This window comes from Nilaparvata lugens, chromosome 11 (assembly GCF_014356525.2).
Source record: "Nilaparvata lugens isolate BPH chromosome 11, ASM1435652v1, whole genome shotgun sequence".
NCBI lineage: Eukaryota > Metazoa > Arthropoda > Insecta > Hemiptera > Delphacidae > Nilaparvata > Nilaparvata lugens.
This window is the reverse complement of record NC_052514.1, coordinates 4,386,448-4,409,754: the sequence shown is the minus strand read 5'-3', so window position 1 is coordinate 4,409,754 and position 23,307 is coordinate 4,386,448. Positions and strand designations below refer to the sequence as shown.

Sequence of the window (23,307 nt, the reverse complement as noted above, 5' to 3'; positions counted from 1 at the left end):
TGAAAATATAGTAATTTCCTTTATATTTGCATATTACAATGAGCATTGGAATGTTAGTAGACACATTTATATACAATATTTAAATATACATTCAATTGTCATCATGGGGTTTGATAGTTTGACTCAGGCTATGTTACAATACTGGTCATAAATGACTGACTATAATATTTACATTATTATCCCAGAAGAAGATCTGAGTCAATAAAGAAGCTACTTCATAGAACAATCAAAAAGAAGATATATGTCTTATGCAATATATGATACCAATTTTATTCAAATTCTGATAAAACTATGAAGTCAAGCTAATAAAATATTCCAAATCTGAAAATTAATCTCTGGTAGATCTCAATAATTGTGAATTTAATTGAAACCTCAGTTTTCAATTTATGTTCTTGGAATGAGGCAATTGTCAAAATTGAAAATTTTTAATAACAATGTTTCCCAAACAAACTAATAGGAGTGGAACTGATTTCAGTTGAAGTTATTGAAGTTTTTGTGTTAAAACTAAAGATTTCTTTCTTTCATGATTTGACTATTAATTGTAATTGAAAAATATGATAATGATATATTACAAATGAATGAGATGGATAATATTTTAAAATAAAGTTGAAATTCGCACATACTTCAAAGTGAAACAGATAGAATAATATACATAGCACCTAAATTTTCTACTAATTTCAAAAATATAATACACACACAGTACATAATATTATATAATAATTTGTTGGATATACATCTTAAAACTAATTCTATAACCCATAAGTCACCTTATGGCTTCAAATTGAGCATAACAGAATTAATGAATGAGAAAGTGACTTACGGGAGCAAAAAAAAAAATACAAAATTTATGAAATACTCATAAATTTGAGTATATTTTTTATTTATGAGTTGAAATGGAGAATTCAATGATGTAAATTTGTACTTAGTATTCAATTCGTCCATCAAAACATAGGTCTACATAAGATCCAAATTCTCAATTGAAAACACATTAAATTCATTGATAAGTCCTATGATATAAAATTTGAACAGTTTGCTCTCAAACGTGAAGCTTCACTGGCGACAAAAAATATTAGTAAATTTCACATTATAGCCCACTCCTCATAATTTCTGTTAGAGGAGTAAAATTCTCTCTAGCTCTCTCTGATAATATTATGGATTTCAATATTCCACCATGAGCAGATAACCTGGGAAAGTGTGTTTTTGTGAAGATGTTTGACGGCTACAGAACTTTTTTGCAAAATGTCTCTCAATTCATTTTCCAACTTCAATACAACCAACATATTGCATTCTCTATCAAGGAAACATTCTCACTTGAAACTTCTTTTCAAAATTTGGGATAAAAATGGTACACGCTCAGCCTAGTTTTTCCTCCATGGACATAATTTTATTATTATAGTGTTTTGTACAATAAAAATGAACGAATTATAAAAAAATTACAACCAATATCGGATAGCAATAATACTTTTTAAAATCCTTTAAAATCCTTTAAGCCTCATAATTCTGATTCCTTTGACTCCTCAAATTCAGACTCCTATAATGAGATTCCCTCCAAACTCTTAGTGCCGGTTAAATTTTAATCCTGATTAATTCCACGAGAACCAATCAGAACTCATCAATGAGGCCTTCTCTGATTGGTTCTCTTGAAACTAATCACTGTTAAAAATTAACCGGCTTTTGTGCAACCGGGCCTTAGCATTTCTTATACATGCTATTAATGCTTTCCATTCGAAAAATATGCCAACAATTCAAAGTGTACAGTATCTTACTACAGCTTCAAAATATAGAATGACCCATAAGTGAGTTGACGCTAGCAATCTTAGTGCCGGTTGCACAACAGCCGGTTAAATATTAACCGTGATTAATTTCACGAGAACCAATCAGAGAAGCCGTCTTTTCAGAAACGCCTTCTCTGATTGGTTCTCATGAGATTAATCACGGTTAAAATTTAACCGGCTGTTGTGCAACCGGGCCTTAATCTATAATATCCCCTTGTCAACTGACTTATGGGCCATTCTGTAGTTTCGCTGCATAGATTCTTTTTTTAATTTCTCAACCTATTTGAATGAAGATTTCATTTTTGAAACAAAATTCTCTGACTTCCAAATTGAAAGCCGTTTGAGATAAATTGAATTTGGCGCCCAGCTGACTAGATATGCGTGGAAGCAGCGACAACTTTCTTGTCGTGCGCATGTGTGAATCGGTCTGTAATGGCGGCGATGTAGTTGGAGAGGGGAGAGGGCGATGCCAGATGGTAGAGAGTTTTCGGACTGACTGTTAACAGGGCTTCCTCTATGGTTTGCATAGCGGTGGCTGGAACAACTTCCACATTGCACTTCAGGTACCTTTCCGAGGAGCTTGTCTCGCTGCTACTTGTGCTGAAAATAACAACAACAATATTATTATAAAATAATTGGTAGCTAAATATCATTTAGCTGATGTGATCGCTTAGGCTGGCTACTAACGGTAAAACAAGTATGGTGTTCCCTACATGAATGTCTATCATGCCACCACCTCCGTAATCGCCGGAGGTAATGCCTCCTCTGTTTACGGAGGTAGTGATCATGCACACATGTTCATCATCAGCGAGAGGCTTTTAACACAAAGTAAACATTTATAAAATATAATTGTAGTACCCTTTAACCTTCCGGCAGTCGCGCTGTTGAAAATTATGGAAACAGCTAAATATTCCTCTTACAAGAATAATATTTGACAATAGGTTGCATTAGGGATCCTATTTGAAATGAAAAATTACTCTGTCGTTTCAAGATCTTTCTCCCTCAAATGAATTCAAAATCATTTTTTTAACCTTCCGGCAGTCGCGCTGTTGTAAAACGTACAACAGTGTCAGTTTTTTGCTGCCCCAAACTATTGGATGGGGTGGTGTCAGTGAATGAGTCACCTATGTATTCCAAAACTCTCTCCCACTGAGTTGCAGTATCAACCGAGCAATGGTTCAGTCTTTTTAGGTGCGATTTAGTCGCCACAGTGCATAAGTCGCACTGTGCATAAGATAGGGAAAGACTGTATATGGGGACTGTAAACGAACCAATAATATCGAACCAATAATATCGAACCAATAATATCGAACCAATAATATCGAACCAATAATATCGAACCAATAATATCGAACTATTGTAATTGTGTTGTTATGGAAGCAATTTTTGGGAGAAATCCTGTATGCTTCCATGTTTTTTCATAAATAAATAAATAAATACAGAATTGATGGCTTTGCTTGGTGTACCTTATTGGGCTATGAAATGGTAATCATCCAAATGTTCATAGGCGTAAAATAATCCAAGAATATGGAAAAAGTAATTATACAATTAATTAATATGTTTTGACAGTAAACAGAGTACATACCACTTGGAAAATTGGATGTTGTAAAAAGTACAACACGCGACTGCTCGTGTGATTGAGTAGGGCGCGACTACCGGAAGGTTAAAATGATAATGAAATATTAAAAGACAAGAATACAAATTGTAATTGTTTTTTAATATTTTATTAATTTTAAAGGGTACTATAATTATATTTTATGAATATGAGAAAGTAGCCCTGAATTCATACACTTTACAGAGTAAACAATAAATAAATCACTGCAAAATAACAAATAATAATGATAGAAAAGTAATTTAACCTCAAATAGAGTAGCAAAGAAATAAACAAAAAATTGGAGATGCAAAAACCTAACATCAAAAAATGTTTGCTTAAAGCGTTTCACTGTGATGACACAACAATGTATGACGACTGTGTATCATGCTTGTTTGTCATGCATGCTTGTTCTACCGTTAGTGGCCAGCCTTAGTGAGATATGACTTCAAATTTTGAACATTATTTATTCATAGAAATAGCATCAATCATAAAATACGGCAACAGTTAATAAGTTAATCAATAGCCTTCATCAATACTTTCAATTCCATTCAACCAATATTCACAGTTGAAAGTAAATCCATAGAGAAAATATAGCATAAGTTATATGGTATATTTTCTCTATGGTAAATCTAACTGTACCTATTTATTTTATTTATTCCATTTACACTTAAAACACTTGAATGTATTTACAATCTACATATCTATAAAAAACGCTCTGAAGATAAAAATGATAAACGGTCAGAAGGCCAGTAACAACATAGTGAAGTGATGACGAAAAGTTGGAGAAACTGGATAAATAATTGTTATAATCTACACTGCATTGAAAGTATTTGATAATTATTATTAAACGAAAATCCAAATTAAATGCTAGCATTTAACATCAATATTCACTCTACAAACTTTGAAACTTATTCAACAGATAACTTACAATTTCAAATACTTTCAACAGATGGAAATTACTGAGATATTGCAATTATTCAAATGCTAATGAATTAATTATTATTAAACGAAAATCCAAATTAAATGCTAGCATTTAACATCAATATTCACTCTACAAACTTTGAAACTTATTCAACAGATAACTTACAATTTCAAATACTTTCAACAGATGGAAATTACTGAGATATTGCAATTATTCAAATGCTAATGAATTAATTATTATTAAACGAAAATCCAAATTAAATTCTTAATTCACCCCGAAGACTTCTGCTACAGCAAATATTGACAACAGGGTAAACAGGTAGATGGAATTTCGATGAGCGCTACTATCATATATCATAATATCATAGATAGTATAGAGATAGTATACCGGGTTCGATTCCCGGGCTGACAAATAATAATTTTTGAATAGTAGCGCTAATCGAATTATCATCTAGCTGTTTACCCTGTTGTCAATATTTGCAGTAGCAGAAGTCTTCGGGGTGAAAATTACAGCATTTAATTTAGATTTTCGTTTAATAATAATTATTATTAAACGAAAATCCAAATTAAATTCTTAATTCACCCCGAAGACTTCTGCTACAGCAAATATTGACAACAGGGTAAACAGGTAGATGGAATTTCGATGAGCGCTACTATCATATATCATAATATCATAGATAGTATAGAGATAGTATACCGGGTTCGATTCCCGGGCTGACAAATAATAATTTTTGAATAGTAGCGCTAATCGAATTATCATCTAGCTGTTTACCCTGTTGTCAATATTTGCAGTAGCAGAAGTCTTCGGGGTGATTTACAACATTCTATTGGGATTTTCGTTTAATAATAATATAATAATAATAATAATAATAATAATAATAATAATAATAATAATAATAATAATAATAATAATAATAATAATAATAATAATAATAATAATAATAATAATAATAATAATAATAATAATAATAATAATAATAATAATAATAATAATAATAATAATAATAATAATAATAATAATAATAATAATAATAATAATAATAATAATAATAATAATAATAATAATAATAATAATAATAATAATAATAATAATAATAATAATAATAATAATAATAATAATAATAATAATAATAATAATAATAATAATAATAATAATAATAATAATAATAATAATAATAATAATAATAATAATAATAATAATAATAATAATAATAATAATAATAATAATAATAATAATAATAATAATAATAATAATAATAATAATAATAATAATAATAATAATAATAATAATAATAATAATAATAATAATAATAATAATAATAATAATAATAATAATAATAATAATAATAATAATAATAATAATAATAATAATAATAATAATAATAATAATAATAATAATAATAATAATAATAATAATAATAATAATAATAATAATAATAATAATAATAATAATAATAATAATAATAATAATAATAATAATAATAATAATAATAATAATAATAATAATAATAATAATAATAATAATAATAATAATAATAATAATAATAATAATAATAATAATAATAATAATAATAATAATAATAATAATAATAATAATAATAATAATAATAATAATAATAATAATAATAATAATAATAATAATAATAATAATAATAATAATAATAATAATAATAATAATAATAATAATAATAATAATAATAATAATAATAATAATAATAATAATAATAATAATAATAATAATAATAATAATAATAATAATAATAATAATAATAATAATAATAATAATAATAATAATAATAATAATAATAATAATAATAATAATAATAATAATAATAATAATAATAATAATAATAATAATAATAATAATAATAATAATAATAATAATAATAATAATAATAATAATAATAATAATAATAATAATAATAATAATAATAATAATAATAATAATAATAATAATAATAATAATAATAATAATAATAATAATAATATATTATAATATAATTTATTTCATTGACAATCACAAATCATTAATACAATAGAATATGATTGGGAGAGGACAGCATTTTGATATTCATGATCAAATGTCCATGCCTCCTCCGGCGGTGTTCGAATCCACGACCAGGTAGCGCAAGCAGACTGAAGGGTCTTCAGTTTAAATCGATTATCATTAAAAAAATTTAGAATTAGAATTGATATAAGCTTAGTAGAATTCTTCCATGATTTATTGAAAAAACACAGTTTTATTTTTGTCACATCCAAATTTATGTGACAAAAATAAAACTTCCCACATAAATTTACCATGTATATGTATATTTTTTAATACTACAAAAATTTAAGGTCAACAGCATTGAGTGCTCTCCACATCCTTTAAAGACGATTTTTTTTTATTTATTTTACAGTACCAATACACTTATTCTCTTGTTTAATTATTTATTGTAAAAATCTTCAACTGTTATTGTTACTATAATGCAGTTCATGGAACTCATTCCCCACACTCAGACTTGTTGTCTTTGTGGGTTAGTATTCACTATGTATAATTATTTTGTCTCTGCTGCTGTATTTACTTATTTTCTGAATGAATATTATTTGATTTGAAATGTGGATGTGACAAAAATAAAACAATGTTTTTCGCTTAGCATTTGAATAAATGTTATTTCTGGAATGCTGACCATATTTTTGGCTTGGCGAATAGCTTCTCGCTGGGAATGGTGTCTGGCTGCAGGGTGATGACGTGGATGCCGTGAGGGTGCAGCTCCTGAGCCAGTGCGGCCGATGCGCCAACCACTGCGTGGCGGGCTGCGCAGTACGCCACACAGCCTGAGCCCATCTCCATGCCTGTGCCAATTGTCAGCAGGCGACCTGCAAACAACACACAAAAACTGTCAGAATAATATTGAAAATATTAATAATATAGGCAATTATTATTATAATAAATATTATAATAATTATTATATTAATTTTTATAATAATAATAATAATATATTATAATATAATTTATTTCATTGACAATCACAAATCATTAATACAATAGAATATGATTGGGAGAAGACAGCAGACGATATTAAATGAAGAAGACATTATAATATCTTATATATTATAATAGAGATAATTTTTAAATAATGTTCAATATCATAGAGAGAAGATAGCATAAGAAGATATTCCATGGTATAGCAGGTAGTTTATGTTCCAAATTTCATATCAATTTTTAATAACTCCGATTAATGTCTACTACCATGGCTTACTTTAGATATCTATCTATAGTAGGCTATGCTACTACTGTCTATTATCACTCTTTTGGCCAGATGAGAATTGTGAGAACGGCACAGTGTAAGAGACTACCAGCGTCACATAGCTTTACCAAAAAATCTGGTGTGGCGCACTCACACAACTTTCCTTGCCGTTATGAAAATTGATCACCTAACGCTAGTGTTCACGCGCATCTCAAGTCTACTTATAAACAAAGATCTGAGCCAGCTGGTGACAGGACGATAACGCTGGAGACATACAAGGTCTACTATCTCTTCATAGTGAATGATTCAATAGAATCAACAGTTTTCAATAGGATAATCACATTTTCTCAAATTTCGAGCATATTTTCAATTTTATGAAAAAATGTTACTGAATATTAATTGTAGAGATTTTCAAGCTCAATCTTTTCCACTCGGATTTTTTTGTTTAAATTGTATCTGAAGCTTGATAATTGGGAATCTAAAATCAAATTTTGCATAGATGGGGCGGAGCTCCTGGAATTTTTACAGATATTGGACTTGTGGCAGTTGATAGAGATTATCAATGACTATTTTAGGTATAAATTTGATCAAAATCGTTGGAGCCGTTTTCGAGAAAATCGCGAAAAAGCCTTGTTTCTTCTTAATCTATAATACAACGCTGGACTTATAATTATAATAACATTATCTGTGCACTCTATTTTATTTCAAGTGTATTCATGATCGCCATTATACTGTAATAAACTTCATAAAAATCTCTTTTGTTGTTCTTTTGATACCATATTTGAGTTCATGATAATAACGTTTTTACCTCTCAATTTTCATTTTTTTCAAATAACCTTTTGTCTGTCTGTCTTATAGAGACCATATATGAAGAAATAAGATAAGCTTTATATCATTATCACTGCAGATAAACTATGTTTTACTTTTTGCAATTACTGTCTTATAGAGACCATATATGAAGAAATAAGATAATCTTTATATCATTATCACTGCAGTAAACTATGTTTTACTTTTTGCAATTACTGTCTTATAGAGACCATATATGAAGAAATAAGATAATCTTTATATCATTATCACTGCAGTAAACTATGTTTTACTTTTTGCAATTACTGTCTTATAGAGACCATATATGAAGAAATAAGATAAGCTTTATATCATTATCACTGCAGTAAACTATGTTTTACTTTTTGCAATTACTGTCTTATAGAGACCATATATGAAGAAATAAGATAAGCTTTATATCATTATCACTGCAGTAAACTATGTTTTACTTTTTGCAATTACTGTCTTATAGAGACCATATATGAAGAAATAAGATAAGCTTTATATCATTATCACTGCAGATAAACTATGTTTTACTTTTTGCAATTACTGTCTTATAGAGACCATATATGAAGAAATAAGATAATCTTTATATCATTATCACTGCAGTAAACTATGTTTTACTTTTTGCAATTACTGTCTTATAGAGACCATATATGAAGAAATAAGATAAGCTTTATATCATTATCACTGCAGTAAACTATGTTTTACTTTTTGCAATTACTGTCTTATAGAGACCATATATGAAGAAATAAGATAAGCTTTATATCATTATCACTGCAGATAAACTATGTTTTACTTTTTGCAATTACTGTCTTATAGAGACCATATATGAAGAAATAAGATAAGCTTTATATCATTATCACTGCAGATAAACTATGTTTTACTTTTTGCAATTACTGTCTTATAGAGACCATATATGAAGAAATAAGATAATCTTTATATCATTATCACTGCAGATAAACTATGTTTTACTTTTTGCAATTACTGTCTTATAGAGACCATATATGAAGAAATAAGATAAGCTTTATATCATTATCACTGCAGTAAACTATGTTTTACTTTTTGCAATTACTGTCTTATAGAGACCATATATGAAGAAATAAGATAAGCTTTATATCATTATCACTGCAGTAAACTATGTTTTACTTTTTGCAATTACTGTCTTATAGAGACCATATATGAAGAAATAAGATAAGCTTTATATCATTATCACTGCAGATAAACTATGTTTTACTTTTTGCAATTACTGTCTTATAGAGACCATATATGAAGAAATAAGATAATCTTTATATCATTATCACTGCAGTAAACTATGTTTTACTTTTTGCAATTACTGTCTTATAGAGACCATATATGAAGAAATAAGATAAGCTTTATATCATTATCACTGCAGATAAACTATGTTTTACTTTTTGCAATTACTGTCTTATAGAGACCATATATGAAGAAATAAGATAAGCTTTATATCATTATCACTGCAGATAAACTATGTTTTACTTTTTGCAATTACTGTCTTATAGAGACCATATATGAAGAAATAAGATAAGCTTTATATCATTATCACTGCAGTAAACTATGTTTTACTTTTTGCAATTACTGTCTTATAGAGACCATATATGAAGAAATAAGATAAGCTTTATATCATTATCACTGCAGTAAACTATGTTTTACTTTTTGCAATTACTGTCTTATAGAGACCATATATGAAGAAATAAGATAAGCTTTATATCATTATCACTGCAGATAAACTATGTTTTACTTTTTGCAATTACTGTCTTATAGAGACCATATATGAAGAAATAAGATAAGCTTTATATCATTATCACTGCAGTAAACTATGTTTTACTTTTTGCAATTACTGTCTTATAGAGACCATATATGAAGAAATAAGATAATCTTTATATCATTATCACTGCAGTAAACTATGTTTTACTTTTTGCAATTACTGTCTTATAGAGACCATATATGAAGAAATAAGATAATCTTTATATCATTATCACTGCAGTAAACTATGTTTTACTTTTTGCAATTACTGTCTTATAGAGACCATATATGAAGAAATAAGATAAGCTTTATATCATTATCACTGCAGTAAACTATGTTTTACTTTTTGCAATTACTGTCTTATAGAGACCATATATGAAGAAATAAGATAATCTTTATATCATTATCACTGCAGTAAACTATGTTTTACTTTTTGCAATTACTGTCTTATAGAGACCATATATGAAGAAATAAGATAATCTTTATATCATTATCACTGCAGTAAACTATGTTTTACTTTTCGCACTCAAACAAAATTGAAACATTTTGATTGGTTGTACCTTTCTTAGTCCTGAGCAGAGGCATGAAGGTGCGAGCACATCTGAGCAAACCAATCACGTTAGTCTTGAGCATGGCGTCCCATTGGGTCAGATCCTGGACCTCCAGTTTACCCTTGATGCATAGGCCGGCTGTGTTGATCACTCCCCATAGTCCTGCAAAAAGTGAAACATTTATCATTAAATATAACAATTTATAATGTGATTCAAATCATTCCTTGACAATAACAATAAGAGATTTTTTAAATCACTTTTTGCTTTTAGAAAAAACGACTAGCAGTCAGATATTTTACAATAAATGAATTAATCACTCACTGTGACAACGAGATCTTTCGGCAGTTCCGCCATCTTCTTGGTTGTACCAACCAAGAAGACAACCAATCCTTCTTGGACAACCAAGGAGATGGCAAAACTGCCGAAAGATCTCGTTGTCACAGTGAGTGATTAATTCATTCATTGTAAAATATCTGACTGCTAGTCGTTTTTTTCTAAAAGCAAAAAGTGATTTAATAATAAGCAGTTCGTGATGGAAAACAACATTGAAGATTTTTTCAACAAGATTATCAGACAGTAATAAAAAAAAAAAAAATACAGGACGAAATGTGGACATATTACAGAAATGGGGAAAAAGGTAGAATATAAATATTGTACTATCAAGAGATCTTGAATAGGTATTTAAATTAATAAAAAATAGGTGGATGGTAATTCAAACCTTCACCACTGCACTTCGGCATGATAGTCAGTAAGTAGCTACCTAATACAGCCGTAAAACAACCGTGTACGGTACTTACAAAATCAATTCCTTACAATATAATATTATAAACGGCTAATGCCTGCCTTCACCAAACGCTCAGTCAAGATATTGAAGCATATGGTCAAGCCGGGTACAATTATTTACAAGTGTAGCATACACTGGAATTATTGATAAACGATAATATAACTATATCGCCTTAGAAATCATATTATGTTGAGTTCACTCGTAAAGTATACCTGATTTGAGCATAAAGATGGAAATTACTGAGATATTGCAATTATTTTTTGACGTGACAGTGTTGTCAAAAACTTTTGTGTGAAATTGTATATTGACGTGATGACCTACCCAGCTCATCTGGCTGGTTAATGGTCCTACAAATGAAGATTGAAGATATTGAAATGCTAATGAATTAATTATTATATCGGGGCACCGAGCTTCGCTCGTTATTTATTTATTGACTTTTGATAAACCAAACACAATTCTTTAAAATGATTGGGGAAGTACTAACAGCACAGCCCAAAACTGTTTCTTTCCCGAACTTTGATTTATACACTATAAATAGTCCAGAAAGTAGGTTATGTTCCATACACTTGAATTCAGGTTCAATTTTATGTTCAAACATTTGAGAATAAAAAAATTATAATTTAGATTATATACAAACCAAATTAAATAACAAAATAACACTCACTAATCACTTGAAATTGTCAAATAATGATCAACTTTGAAAATTATGATATACTATAGTTTAGGAAGATTATCATGTCATGTCAACAAATCAGATTATTGTTGATAAAATCGATTAAATTGTCTAGCTAGATAAAATTTCTCGCTGATTGATTATGATTACACAGCTTGAAATAATTCTGTCTCTCTCCCACACAGGCACACGCATCTTCTGTTATCGAGAAACGACGAAATTATCATCTGTTTTCCAAGGATGAATTATCCTTCTAATGTCGTTCAGCGAGTTTTCCAAAGAATGAGACCTAGTGCAATCGAATCTTTATATCATAAACCTACTATGTTCCAAATTTCGTGAAAATCGTTAGAGCCGTTTTCGAGATACGTGAAACATAAATAACCAGGTATAAAAATAACCAGATATATACAGAAATTGCTCGCTTAATATAATAGAACGAAAATCCAAATTAAATGCTGTAATTCACCCCGAAGACTTCCCGGGCTGACAAATAATTTTTCAATAGTAGCAGCGCTCATCGAATTTCCATCTAGCTGTTTAACCTGTTGTCAATATTTGCAGTAGCTGAAGTCTTCGGGGTGAATTACAACATTTAATTTGGATTTTCGTTGAATAATAATAATTGATTTGGGCATGTTCAAATGTATTTACCGAGCTTGATAAAACCGGACATTAGAGATTGCAAAAAATACATGATTATCATATAAAACCCATTAAAAGAAATAGAAATACGCACTGGGTTGGAGACTAATCAAATATACCTAGCATGATAGTTTTGATAGTTTAACAAGCTTATCAGCAAGTATAAATAGTTGCGTGCATTATTTGGAACAACCGCAGTTTCTAGTTTGCGTGTGTTACTATCTATGACACACACATGCACTTACTTCTATTTTGTAAGTAGGTGTGTGCTGCATGAAAGGAATGCAGCTTTCGCCACTTTCCATATACATGTCTACAACACATATACCTATATTGTACATATATCTACAGTAGTATCAGCACATGAATTATATCTATACCGTACTGTACACATATCTAAAGTGGTAGTAACAGCACAAGTAGTGTCAGCACATGAGTTATACCTATACTGTAACCATATCTACAGTAGTACAGCAGAATTATATCTACATAGTGTTTCAGAAGTAGTGTCGAAAATTTTAGGGTATTGTTCCTGGATGATAGGAGACTACAAATATCGTATTTGAAGTGTCCAAAACTCAGCGGTTATCCTTATAGCTGCCATTTTGTTTTTTTTTCACTTAGGAATTTTTATCTCTAGAACGAAATGTTGTATTGATCTGAAATTTGGAATGACTATTTATGCTATAAAGACTCAACTTTGAAAAATAAAATTTTCGGTGTGAATTTCTAAATGGTGGCCATTTAAAATTTCTAATGACAAATTTCTCGAAAATAGTCCACTTTACAAGAGACAAAAAAGTTAGCAAATTTCATCAAGAATTCAAGGATACTTTATTGGTCGAATAATAACAGAGAGATTAATTCTTTTCGTACTGAATGCATGACTACTTTTCACCATTTAAACAGCAATATTTAATTTTTAATTCCAAAATTGTATTTAAGATGAATCTTTGAAACTCAGTAATTGCTCCATATGAGCAATTCACTTTTAATCAGCTGATTATAACTGTATTTTTACAGAAACGGTAAGATACAGATATAAAAAGCTTGGCATCAGCTGATTAAAAGTGAATTATTGCTCATGTTCGCGGCGCGTAAATCTGTACGCACCTTTGTGCATGCATGCAGTAAGAAGATAATTAATTTCTCTGTTATTCTTTGACCAACCTTAAAAATAAGGTATCCTTAAAATCTTGATAGAATTTGCCAACTTGTAAAGTGAACGGTTTTCGTGAAATTTGCCATCAAAAATTTAAAATGGCCGCCATTTTGAAAATTTACATGGAAAATTTTTCATTTCATTTTTTAAAGTTGAGTATTTATAGCATAAATTAATATTCATGCCAAATTTCAGATCAATACAACATTTCGTTGTTGAATTCAAAACAGCTGTGCTAATAAAGAAGTTGTGTTTCTTTTCTGGCTCAAAATTTTGTAAAATTACTCAAAAATTTCCAATTTGTAAAGATTTGAGTGAAATATTTTTGTTTTTAATTCGTTTTAAAATATCAAAATTTAAAATTTTTAGTTTAGTCATTAGTTTTGAAGTGTAAATTGGATTCTTCAATGTTGTTTTCCATCACGAACTGCTTATTATTAAATCACTTTTTGCTTTTGGAAAAAACAAATTTGACTGCTAGTCGTTTTTTCCAAAAGCAAAAAGTGATTTGTAAATTGGACTTTTTGAAGTAAAAAGTGAATTCTAACCTCATTCTTTTTCGAAACTTTTATTTGTAAAAATTTGGGAGGAGACAGTTTTGGGCTATGCCTGTTGTCTTCTCCCAATCTTATTTTAATTATGATTTGTGATTGTGAATGAAAAAAAATGAATGAATGAATGAATGAATGAAATAAAAATTAAAAACAAAATCGCATCTATAAGGATAATCACTGAGTTTTGGACACATCAAATAGGACATTTTTTTTAGTCAGCTATCATCCAGGAACAATACCCTAGAATGTTCGACACTACTTATGAAACACTCTGTATATTGTAGACACATACATAAAGAAACCGCACATAAACTATATCTATACTATGAGAGATGCATGCTTGTAGGATGCGCCATACTGCACACACACACACACTTGTTGCACAAATCCGTATATGATTAAATAGTTTTTGCTACAGTCAGAATCATTTCAAACGTTCAGTATTGTTTGAATTGGAAGCACTGATAATGCTTATGAAGAGTGCTGGTATTTTAAAATGAGTGTCTCACTTCAGGCACTAGTGAAAGTTTTACTATTTAGGAGGCATGTGCGTGTATTGTTGTGTGAAGACAAGTACACTCTTTCAACTTGTCAATAACATATTGGCCTGAAGGTAAGTGTGTGTTTGTTGTATTACGTTTGCAGTTGTGAAACAAATTGTGTGTTTCAATGAATCGAAATGTTGCAACTATGTACTGGCTACAAAAGGAATTGCAACTTGCTGGTCTAAAACAATGTCCAATAATCAGTTTGAAGAATAAATTGAAAAACTCCAATTATGAAGATCAAATGCATTATATTTAAGGTCCTGCGTGTAACTATTCATTGTTAGAAATGTTGAAGTACAAATGCATTATTGACCGAGCGAAGTGAGGTCTAAGATTCAAGTCGACGGTTTGGCATTTCTCTTAATGTTTAAATGTTGCGCATTTACGGCGAAACGCGGTAATAGATTTTCATGAAATTTGACAGGTATGTTCCTTTTTTAATTGCGCGTCGACGTATAAACAAGGTTTGTGGAAATTTTGCATTTCAAGGATAATATAAAAGGAAAAAGAAGCCTCCTTCATACGCCAATATTAGAGTAAAAATCAGACTATAGAATTATTCATCATAAATCAGCTGACAAGTGATTACACAGATGTGTGGAGGAGCCAGTCTATTGCTGTATTTCCATAAGGTCTATAGTTTCAATCAGGTACTTGTGGATGAGAATACTGCGTGAGGTCTACTGTTCACAGAACTACTAGTTATTGAGGTCCTGAGTGTAATTATTCGTTGTTGATCCTTTTGACACTTCAAGATCTTCCATTCAAGAACTTTGACATTATTATATTGAGATTAAGTATAGAATAAAGCATAACAGCTATCCTAATCTACATTTTTAAGTTTTGAATTTTCACACTGGAGATGACAGCATAGGTGTTGATACATGTTTGTAACTTTTCAATAAATTCCTGATATTTTTAGACAATATTCCAATGTTTCATTCTAAGTACAGAACATGAATAAACATACATAATAGCCTATAATAACATATCAGTATTAATTAATATATTTTACAAGTAATTTACAAAGATTCATTACCTAATAATTCATTAATGTTCTTGAAAATATCCATTATTTGCATTAAAGGGACTATTTATTTATTTATTTATACGAGGATACAATAATAATGTTCTTGAAAATATCCATTATTTGCAAAGGGACTATTTATTTATTTATTTATACGAGGATACAATAACAAATCATATAAATATGATTGGAAAGGAACAACAGGCTTGGCCCAAAACTATTCCATTCCCAAATTTCGATTACATGTCCAAAAAATAGGTTATGTTTCTCCTGTAAGAAGTTCAAGCTCAACTTTCGTCCAAAAATAAATATGAGATGCAAATTTTAAATTTAGAAAAATTGAAACACCAAATTATAGTTGGTACGTACTATGGTACGATTAATAATAAAGTATAATTATAATTGCAAAACTTCAACAAGTTTAATAATATTAATAATAATAATAATAATAATGTTTTATTAACTCAAGAGCTTTTACAAACATAGAGTTTCGTCTTACAGAAATTTAGAGTCAATACAATTTGCTTTTTTGCAATACTGTACTCTACCTTGTCATCGAGAACAAAATTTAAAAATTGCTAATTTATTTTTTATTCTTGAATAAACACAGTTTTATTTTTGTCACATCTACATTAATTAGACATTGCAGAAACTGCAGTCCTGTATAAATGTCTAATAAATGTGGATGTGACAAAAATAAAACTGTTTTCCAATATTATGAAAATATATAAAATTACACACATTTCTCATTCAACAAATTTCATATTATTTATTCAATTGCTTCACATAATGTCAATTATTCAAAAATTTTGCAATAGATTTCAATGATATCGACGAAAGAACTAGCCTATTATTTTAAGACTATTCATTTCAATACTAGTAGTTCTGTAAACAGTAGACCTCACGCAGTATTCTCATCCACAAGTAGCTGATTGAAACTATATATTATGGAAATACAGCAATAGACTGGCTTCTCCACACATCTGTGTAATCACTTGTCAGCTGATTTATGATGAATAATTTTATAGTCTGATTTTTACGGTAATATTGGCGTATGCAGGAGGCTCCTTTTTCCTTTCATATTATCCTTGAAATTCAAAATTTCCAAAAACCTTGTATATACGTTGACGCGCAATTAAAAAAGGAACATATACCTGTCAAATTTCATGAAAATCTATTACCGCGTTTCGCCGTAAATGCGCAACATATAAACATATAAAGCATTTAAACATTAAGAGAAATGTCATACCGTCGACTTGAATCTTAGACCTCACTTCGCTCGGTCAATTATTTTATCAATCTTTTCAACCGATTATTTAAATAGGCCTATTCTTCCAGTTATTGGTTTTTAGACACATGTTTCTGCTATGATGTCATTATTGAGTGTCAAAATAAAATCATAAATACTGCCTACAAAATTGTTGAAGCATGTCAAGTCCAAAACTATTTTAAAAACTATTCCTCATCCGAATTCCCCAAAATACAAATAGTTCTTTCACGTTAATTCACACATACCAGAACTAAGATCAACATGTTCATAACAAATTTTCCAATCACTCCACCAACATAATCTTAGAAATAATTTCTAAATACCGCAAACACAACGGTATAACCTTCCTAATCAACTTTCTTGTCTACAAGTCACCACATTCCAGATTCCACTGAAGAACGTGACACTTCTTCAAGCCGGAGTTAATCGTCCAAACAATTTACACTTTAATTCCGAGTTTGCGTTTCCGTCCTGTAATTATTGTTGACATTCAGCTTTCAGCTAATCTTTTGACACTATAGTGAGGTCCACGTTATAATGGCAGTTGAGAAAGATAGGAGAACAGCGTTGACGATACTGTGCCTTTTATAGAATATAACTGATACCGGTATATTTGATGCAATATTAACTGTTCATCTTTGTTTAAAATAATCAATAATATTTTATTATAGTCAAGAAAATTTATTTGTCAATGATTAAATAATACATTTTCATGATTGAGATAAAATATCCTGTTAATCTATATATTTATATAAAAGCGAAATGGCACTCACTCACTGACTGACACACTCACTCGCAGAACTAAGAATCTACCGGACCAAAAACGTTCAAATTTGGTATGTATGTTCAGTTGGCCCTTTAGAGGCGCACTAAGAACGGATTTGGAAAAATCACCAAACATACGCCCAAAATCTGCGTTTTTCCAGCGTTTTTTTAGCGTTTTCTCAGCTTTATCGAGAACAAATGAACAGAAAATGTTCAAATTTAGTACAGAAATTTAGCTAGGGTGTAATAATGTTGTGTTAGAAGGAATTTGGAATAACGTCAAAGATACGCCCAAAATCTGCGTTTTTCCAGCTTTTTTTTACGCTTATCGAGCGAGGAAGTACTTTGACTTTCTGATGGAATGAAGCAAACTCAAATGAGAAATTCAGGCGAGCGAAGCGAGCCCGCTGATTTCATTTATGGACGATCCAGTCGGTGGTCCAGGGGGCGGAGCCCCCTGGCTAGACGGATATGGCGAGCGAAGCGAGCCTGACGGCTTGTTAGTTATATTTCTACAAAAAGAATGATCTGGAAACGTTGAAGAGCTAGAAAAGGATTGCACTATCTGCTTTGTTGAATGATAGACAAGGATGAAAACACCAATACTAATCAATACTGCCATTATAACGTGGACCTCACTATAGACTCTAGATCTACACCAGTACAGGTTGTCTGTAGGTACTAGAATGTATAGATCTATAGATATTTATTTATTCATTTTAGTTGCCAATCACAAATCAATATTAAAATATAATATGATTAAGAGAAGACAACAGGCATAACCCTGTTGTAATAAAATAGTAAATACTATAAGTAATCTATAGTAAAAACTTCTGAGATATGAACAAAATTGTCATGGTCATAATTATTTAGTGATTCTAGTGTTCCGTAGCCTACAATAAATCAATAAATAATAAACAATCAAAAATCCACCACAGATTTAACAAAATACACTCCACGGAGAAAGTGAGACTAGAATCCATGGATATAAAAAAAAACACTAGACGAGAGAATGAGTAAATACAGATAAAGACAGACTAGAATCCATAGATTTAAAAAAACACACTAGACGAGAGAAAGTTCAGGAATGTTAGAAAAGCTTCTTCTTCCTGAAACATGTACAGTTGGTTTATCAAAGCGACTCTTCCTCTTCCCAGATGAAGTACGGTACTCTTCAGTACATGTACAACTTTAATGCAAGTTTCTTGTAAGTTGACAGTTGGCAAAGTTCAAATGAAACTGAGAGAAAAGGCTTGGCTTGACAAATGTCACAAATTCCTCGAATTCCATTATTTGTTGAGTTTGAAATTGTTAGACTGTGTTGAGTGTCATCTGCAAGTTGAATACCGTTTATATGACTTTGTTTAGTATTGAAAATGACAGAAATTCCAATAGTCTTCCAATAAGTTCCAATATATTATGAGAGGAGCTCTTTGGATAAAGATTCATAGCTTCAGACAACAAGTTTATTATAATATTGATAATTGAATACTCGTTGAAAATATAAATCAACAATTTAAAACATTTATAGAGTAATATAGTTGAATTCAGTGAGAGAATTATATTGTACATTTTGAAGCGAGATAAATAGCCAATATATCAATATTTGAAAAAGCAGCAAATTACAGCATGTAAGAGCAAATCACAAGCATATCCTATCCTATACTATTAAACGAGAAACTTCTGTTTATATGTTTAGATGTTTATATGTTTGTATTTCACCAGATCTCGAAAACGGCTCTAACGATTCTCACGAAATTCAGAACATAGTAGGTTTATAATATAAAAATTCGATTGTACTAGGTCTCATCCCTGGGAAAACTCGCTGAAGGACATTAAACTGATAATTATTATTCATCCTTGGAAAAACAGCTGAAAATAATTATTTCGTCGTCTGTTGGTGTTGGAAGTGAGTGAGCGAGTTCACGTAAACGTTGTGTGTGGGACTGTGTCAAAATATTATGACTCAGCTGTTGAACTTTTGTAATCATTCAATCAGGTACTCAGTGCCGGTTGCAAAAAAACCGGGTTATTTTCAATCCTGATTAATTCTAGTAGATCCATCTTTTTGAAATCGTCTTCTTTGATTTGGTTCACGTAAAGTTAACCATGATTAAAATTTAACCGGCTTTTGTGCAACTGGGCCTTTGTGAGGGAAATTTTTGCATTCCTCTGGGAATTAATCTCAATTCACTGTGATTAGATAGAACATTTCTGTATGAATGTTATTATAATTTCTTCGTTCAATCGTAATAAATTTGTTATGCTTTTGAGTTCTAGAGCGAAGCTCGATCCCCGATATTTATGATGTATATGAGATCATGAGATCATTTAATATATGATATCATGAAAGCCTTTCCAGCTCTTGCTTCTTTTTTGTTTTTTCCTTGCATTATGAGTCATTGTCCTTGATTTCCTCTTGAATATTTTTTGTGGGTTACTATGATCTGATTATTACCTTAATTTTCTTCTACATTTGCTTCTTTTAATTGAAAATATTTTGGTTTAATTAATTTTTGCTATTTCAAGTTCAATTTCCACTTTGCATTGACACTGTTTGTAGGTAATGTTATTTATTTATGCACACCAATGTATCTGAAATGGAACTTGGTTATGACGTCATTTGAGGAGGGACGACATATTCAATGACGCTATATCAGACTGATTATGATCTAGCTATATTTCACTAAATAAGTAACTCATCTATCTATAAAATATAATTATAAAATTAATAAAATAATAGATTTGAGAAAACAAATTATTTTATTAATTTCAAAAGGTATTATAAAAATTCTATTTTATAAATAAAAGAAAGCAGCTCTGAATACATACATTTTAAGAAGTAACTCATCTATCTATAAAATAGAATAATACAATTAAAAAAATAATAGATTTGGAAATACAAATTATTTTATTAATTTCAAAAGGTATTATAAAAATTCTATTTTATGAATAAAAGAAAGCAGCTCTGAATACATACATTTTAAGAAGTAACTCATCATTCATCTTTTATTCTGATCTAAGCTTGTCATATTTATTATTATCATCTTTATCTAGGCTTATAGATATTCAAGTTTTCAAGTTTAAGCTTAAATTTATTATACATTGTTCATTGTATAACTTGTGTGTTATAAGAGCAAGGGTTGCTCTCCCTGGTGCTCTCACATACTGTACCTTTTTCCATTACATGTTTGAATATTAGTGTGCTGAATATAATGTTCGATTTAAATGTCACAAAAATGGTTTTGATGGTAAATATGTTGTCAAATAAACAATGATCAAATTCTCAGGTTATCAATAAAGGCTCTCATAGAATTGAGATAAGGCTCCCATTTAAATGTCACAAAATAGTTTTGATGGTAAATGTTGTCAAATATACAAGTAGTCAAATTCTCAGGTTGTCAATAAAGGCTATCATAGAATTGAGATAAGGCTCCCATAAACCATGAACAGACTACATAATCACCAGAACATCCAAGCTCTACACCTCATTGACAGCTCTACTACAGTGAGGAGACTGGAAAGGAAGAAGCCTACAGATCTCGTGTAAATATAGCATAGTGTTAGTGAGTGATTTTGAAAGTAACAGTGCATATGGGCATTGCTCAATGAGATTGTGAAAGCTGAAAGACCACTTTAGTGTCAAACTTTAACCTATTAATAATTGAACTGTTCATTAACCAAAGTGTTAGATTGCAGCCAAATTACAAGAAAAGAAAAATAGAATTGAGAATTTTTTTTGTTGGCTGGTATTTTGAATAGAATATAATATTTTTAAAATTGTATAAATTTTTATCGTCTACTAATATTAAGAATATAATATCATACAAACATAATATTTCATGAGTTGATCAAATTTCTGGTTGTGGTATTGAATTCAGTTGACTCAATGACAGATACTTCTATTATGCTTTCTCATCTGAGCTTAGACCTTCTACCCTATTACAATGTAAGTTTCAAAATAGAGATGCTTCCCATGTTATTTAAATGGGGTCACTTTTCCTCCCTAGGGAGTTTTTCTGTTTTTTACTACCGAGAGCGAAAAAGTGACACTTTAGAATGTTTTAGGGAGTAAAGTAAGTACTTTAGACAGTAGGTGGAGGAAAAATATATTTGATCTGCAATTCAAATCTGAACCGCGTGATCTGGAGTCAGCCATTTTTGGTTGACGCCCAGCTGATATAATTGTTACAACTTTTGCCGATAGATAGTGCAATCGGCATTGCCAATCATACGACCGGTTTTTGGGTTTCAGATTTTAGGTTATGTTGTTAGGAAACATTGTCACCAATACGTAAGTTATTAAAATGATATTATTTGCAGTTTCTATAAAAAAATGTAGATGTAGGAAAAATGTTGTGTACATCACGAGCGAAAAATACGTTTTCTCCCTCAGGAAAATTGTTGCCCTCGGCTTCACCTCGGGCTTCAAACTTTTTCCCACAGGGAGAAAAAGTCGTACTTTTCACTCTAGATATACAAATAACTATTCCACGTCTTAATAGTGAAAAATGTTCAAGGTATGAAATTATACTTTTTGTAATGGCCTGTGGCCACTTTCTCCCTCATTTTTTCTTGCTAATTTTTTATTTGCTGAGGATGATGCTCTACCTGATCTATCAATCTTAATCAATCTGGATGATTAGATTTTCAATCCCCTTTGTAGGAGCTGATAACCTCAATATAATACTTTTTCCTGAATCAAATGTCAAGATAAACACTGGCGTCACCTTCAATTTCAACTAAAAACGTCCAGTTTCTAAACGCTGGACATTTTCCAAACATTGAAGAAACGCCGTCAGAGACAATGGCGTTACTAACAAGCAGCAAGCAGCACACAACAGAGTTGAGGAGTGAGGAGGCTCTAATTGAAATTTGATTAGCAGCAAAGCGTCGATTTCACTTTAACCATAGCAGTCAGGCCAACTTGAGTCAAGGTCGTGTAGTTGTAGCTGAGATTATGGCCACTAGAGTCAATCAGTAGAGTCAATCAGTAGAGTCAATGAGTAGAGTCAATCAGTAGAGGTAATCAGTAGAGTCAATAATTGTGACTCTAGGAGCAAAAGTCAGAGTCAACTATAAATATAAATAACTATATATACTATAAAATTAATATAACAATTACTACACAGAGTCAACTATAATTATAATCGAAATCTGTGTATCTATCTGAAAGAGTTTGAAATGTCACTCATTGACTAACACAAAAAAACCTAAAA

The 23,307-nt window shown here is 30.0% G+C and overlaps 1 protein-coding gene across 1 annotated transcript in view; it reads right to left on the bottom strand.

The window, feature by feature from the left end:
* Positions 1–23,307, bottom strand: part of LOC111060651 (D-beta-hydroxybutyrate dehydrogenase, mitochondrial) — a 281,404-nt gene continuing 258,097 nt past the window's right edge. Inside the window, exons 3-6 of the mRNA XM_039437445.1 lie at positions 10,670–10,822; positions 6,960–7,149; positions 1,971–2,375; positions 1–1,815 (exon numbers count right to left, since the gene is read on the bottom strand). Coding sequence (XP_039293379.1) covers positions 2,147–2,375; positions 6,960–7,149; positions 10,670–10,822 — 572 coding nt within the window. The 3' untranslated portion in view covers positions 1–1,815; positions 1,971–2,146. The remainder of the gene's footprint in view (positions 1,816–1,970; positions 2,376–6,959; positions 7,150–10,669; positions 10,823–23,307) is intronic.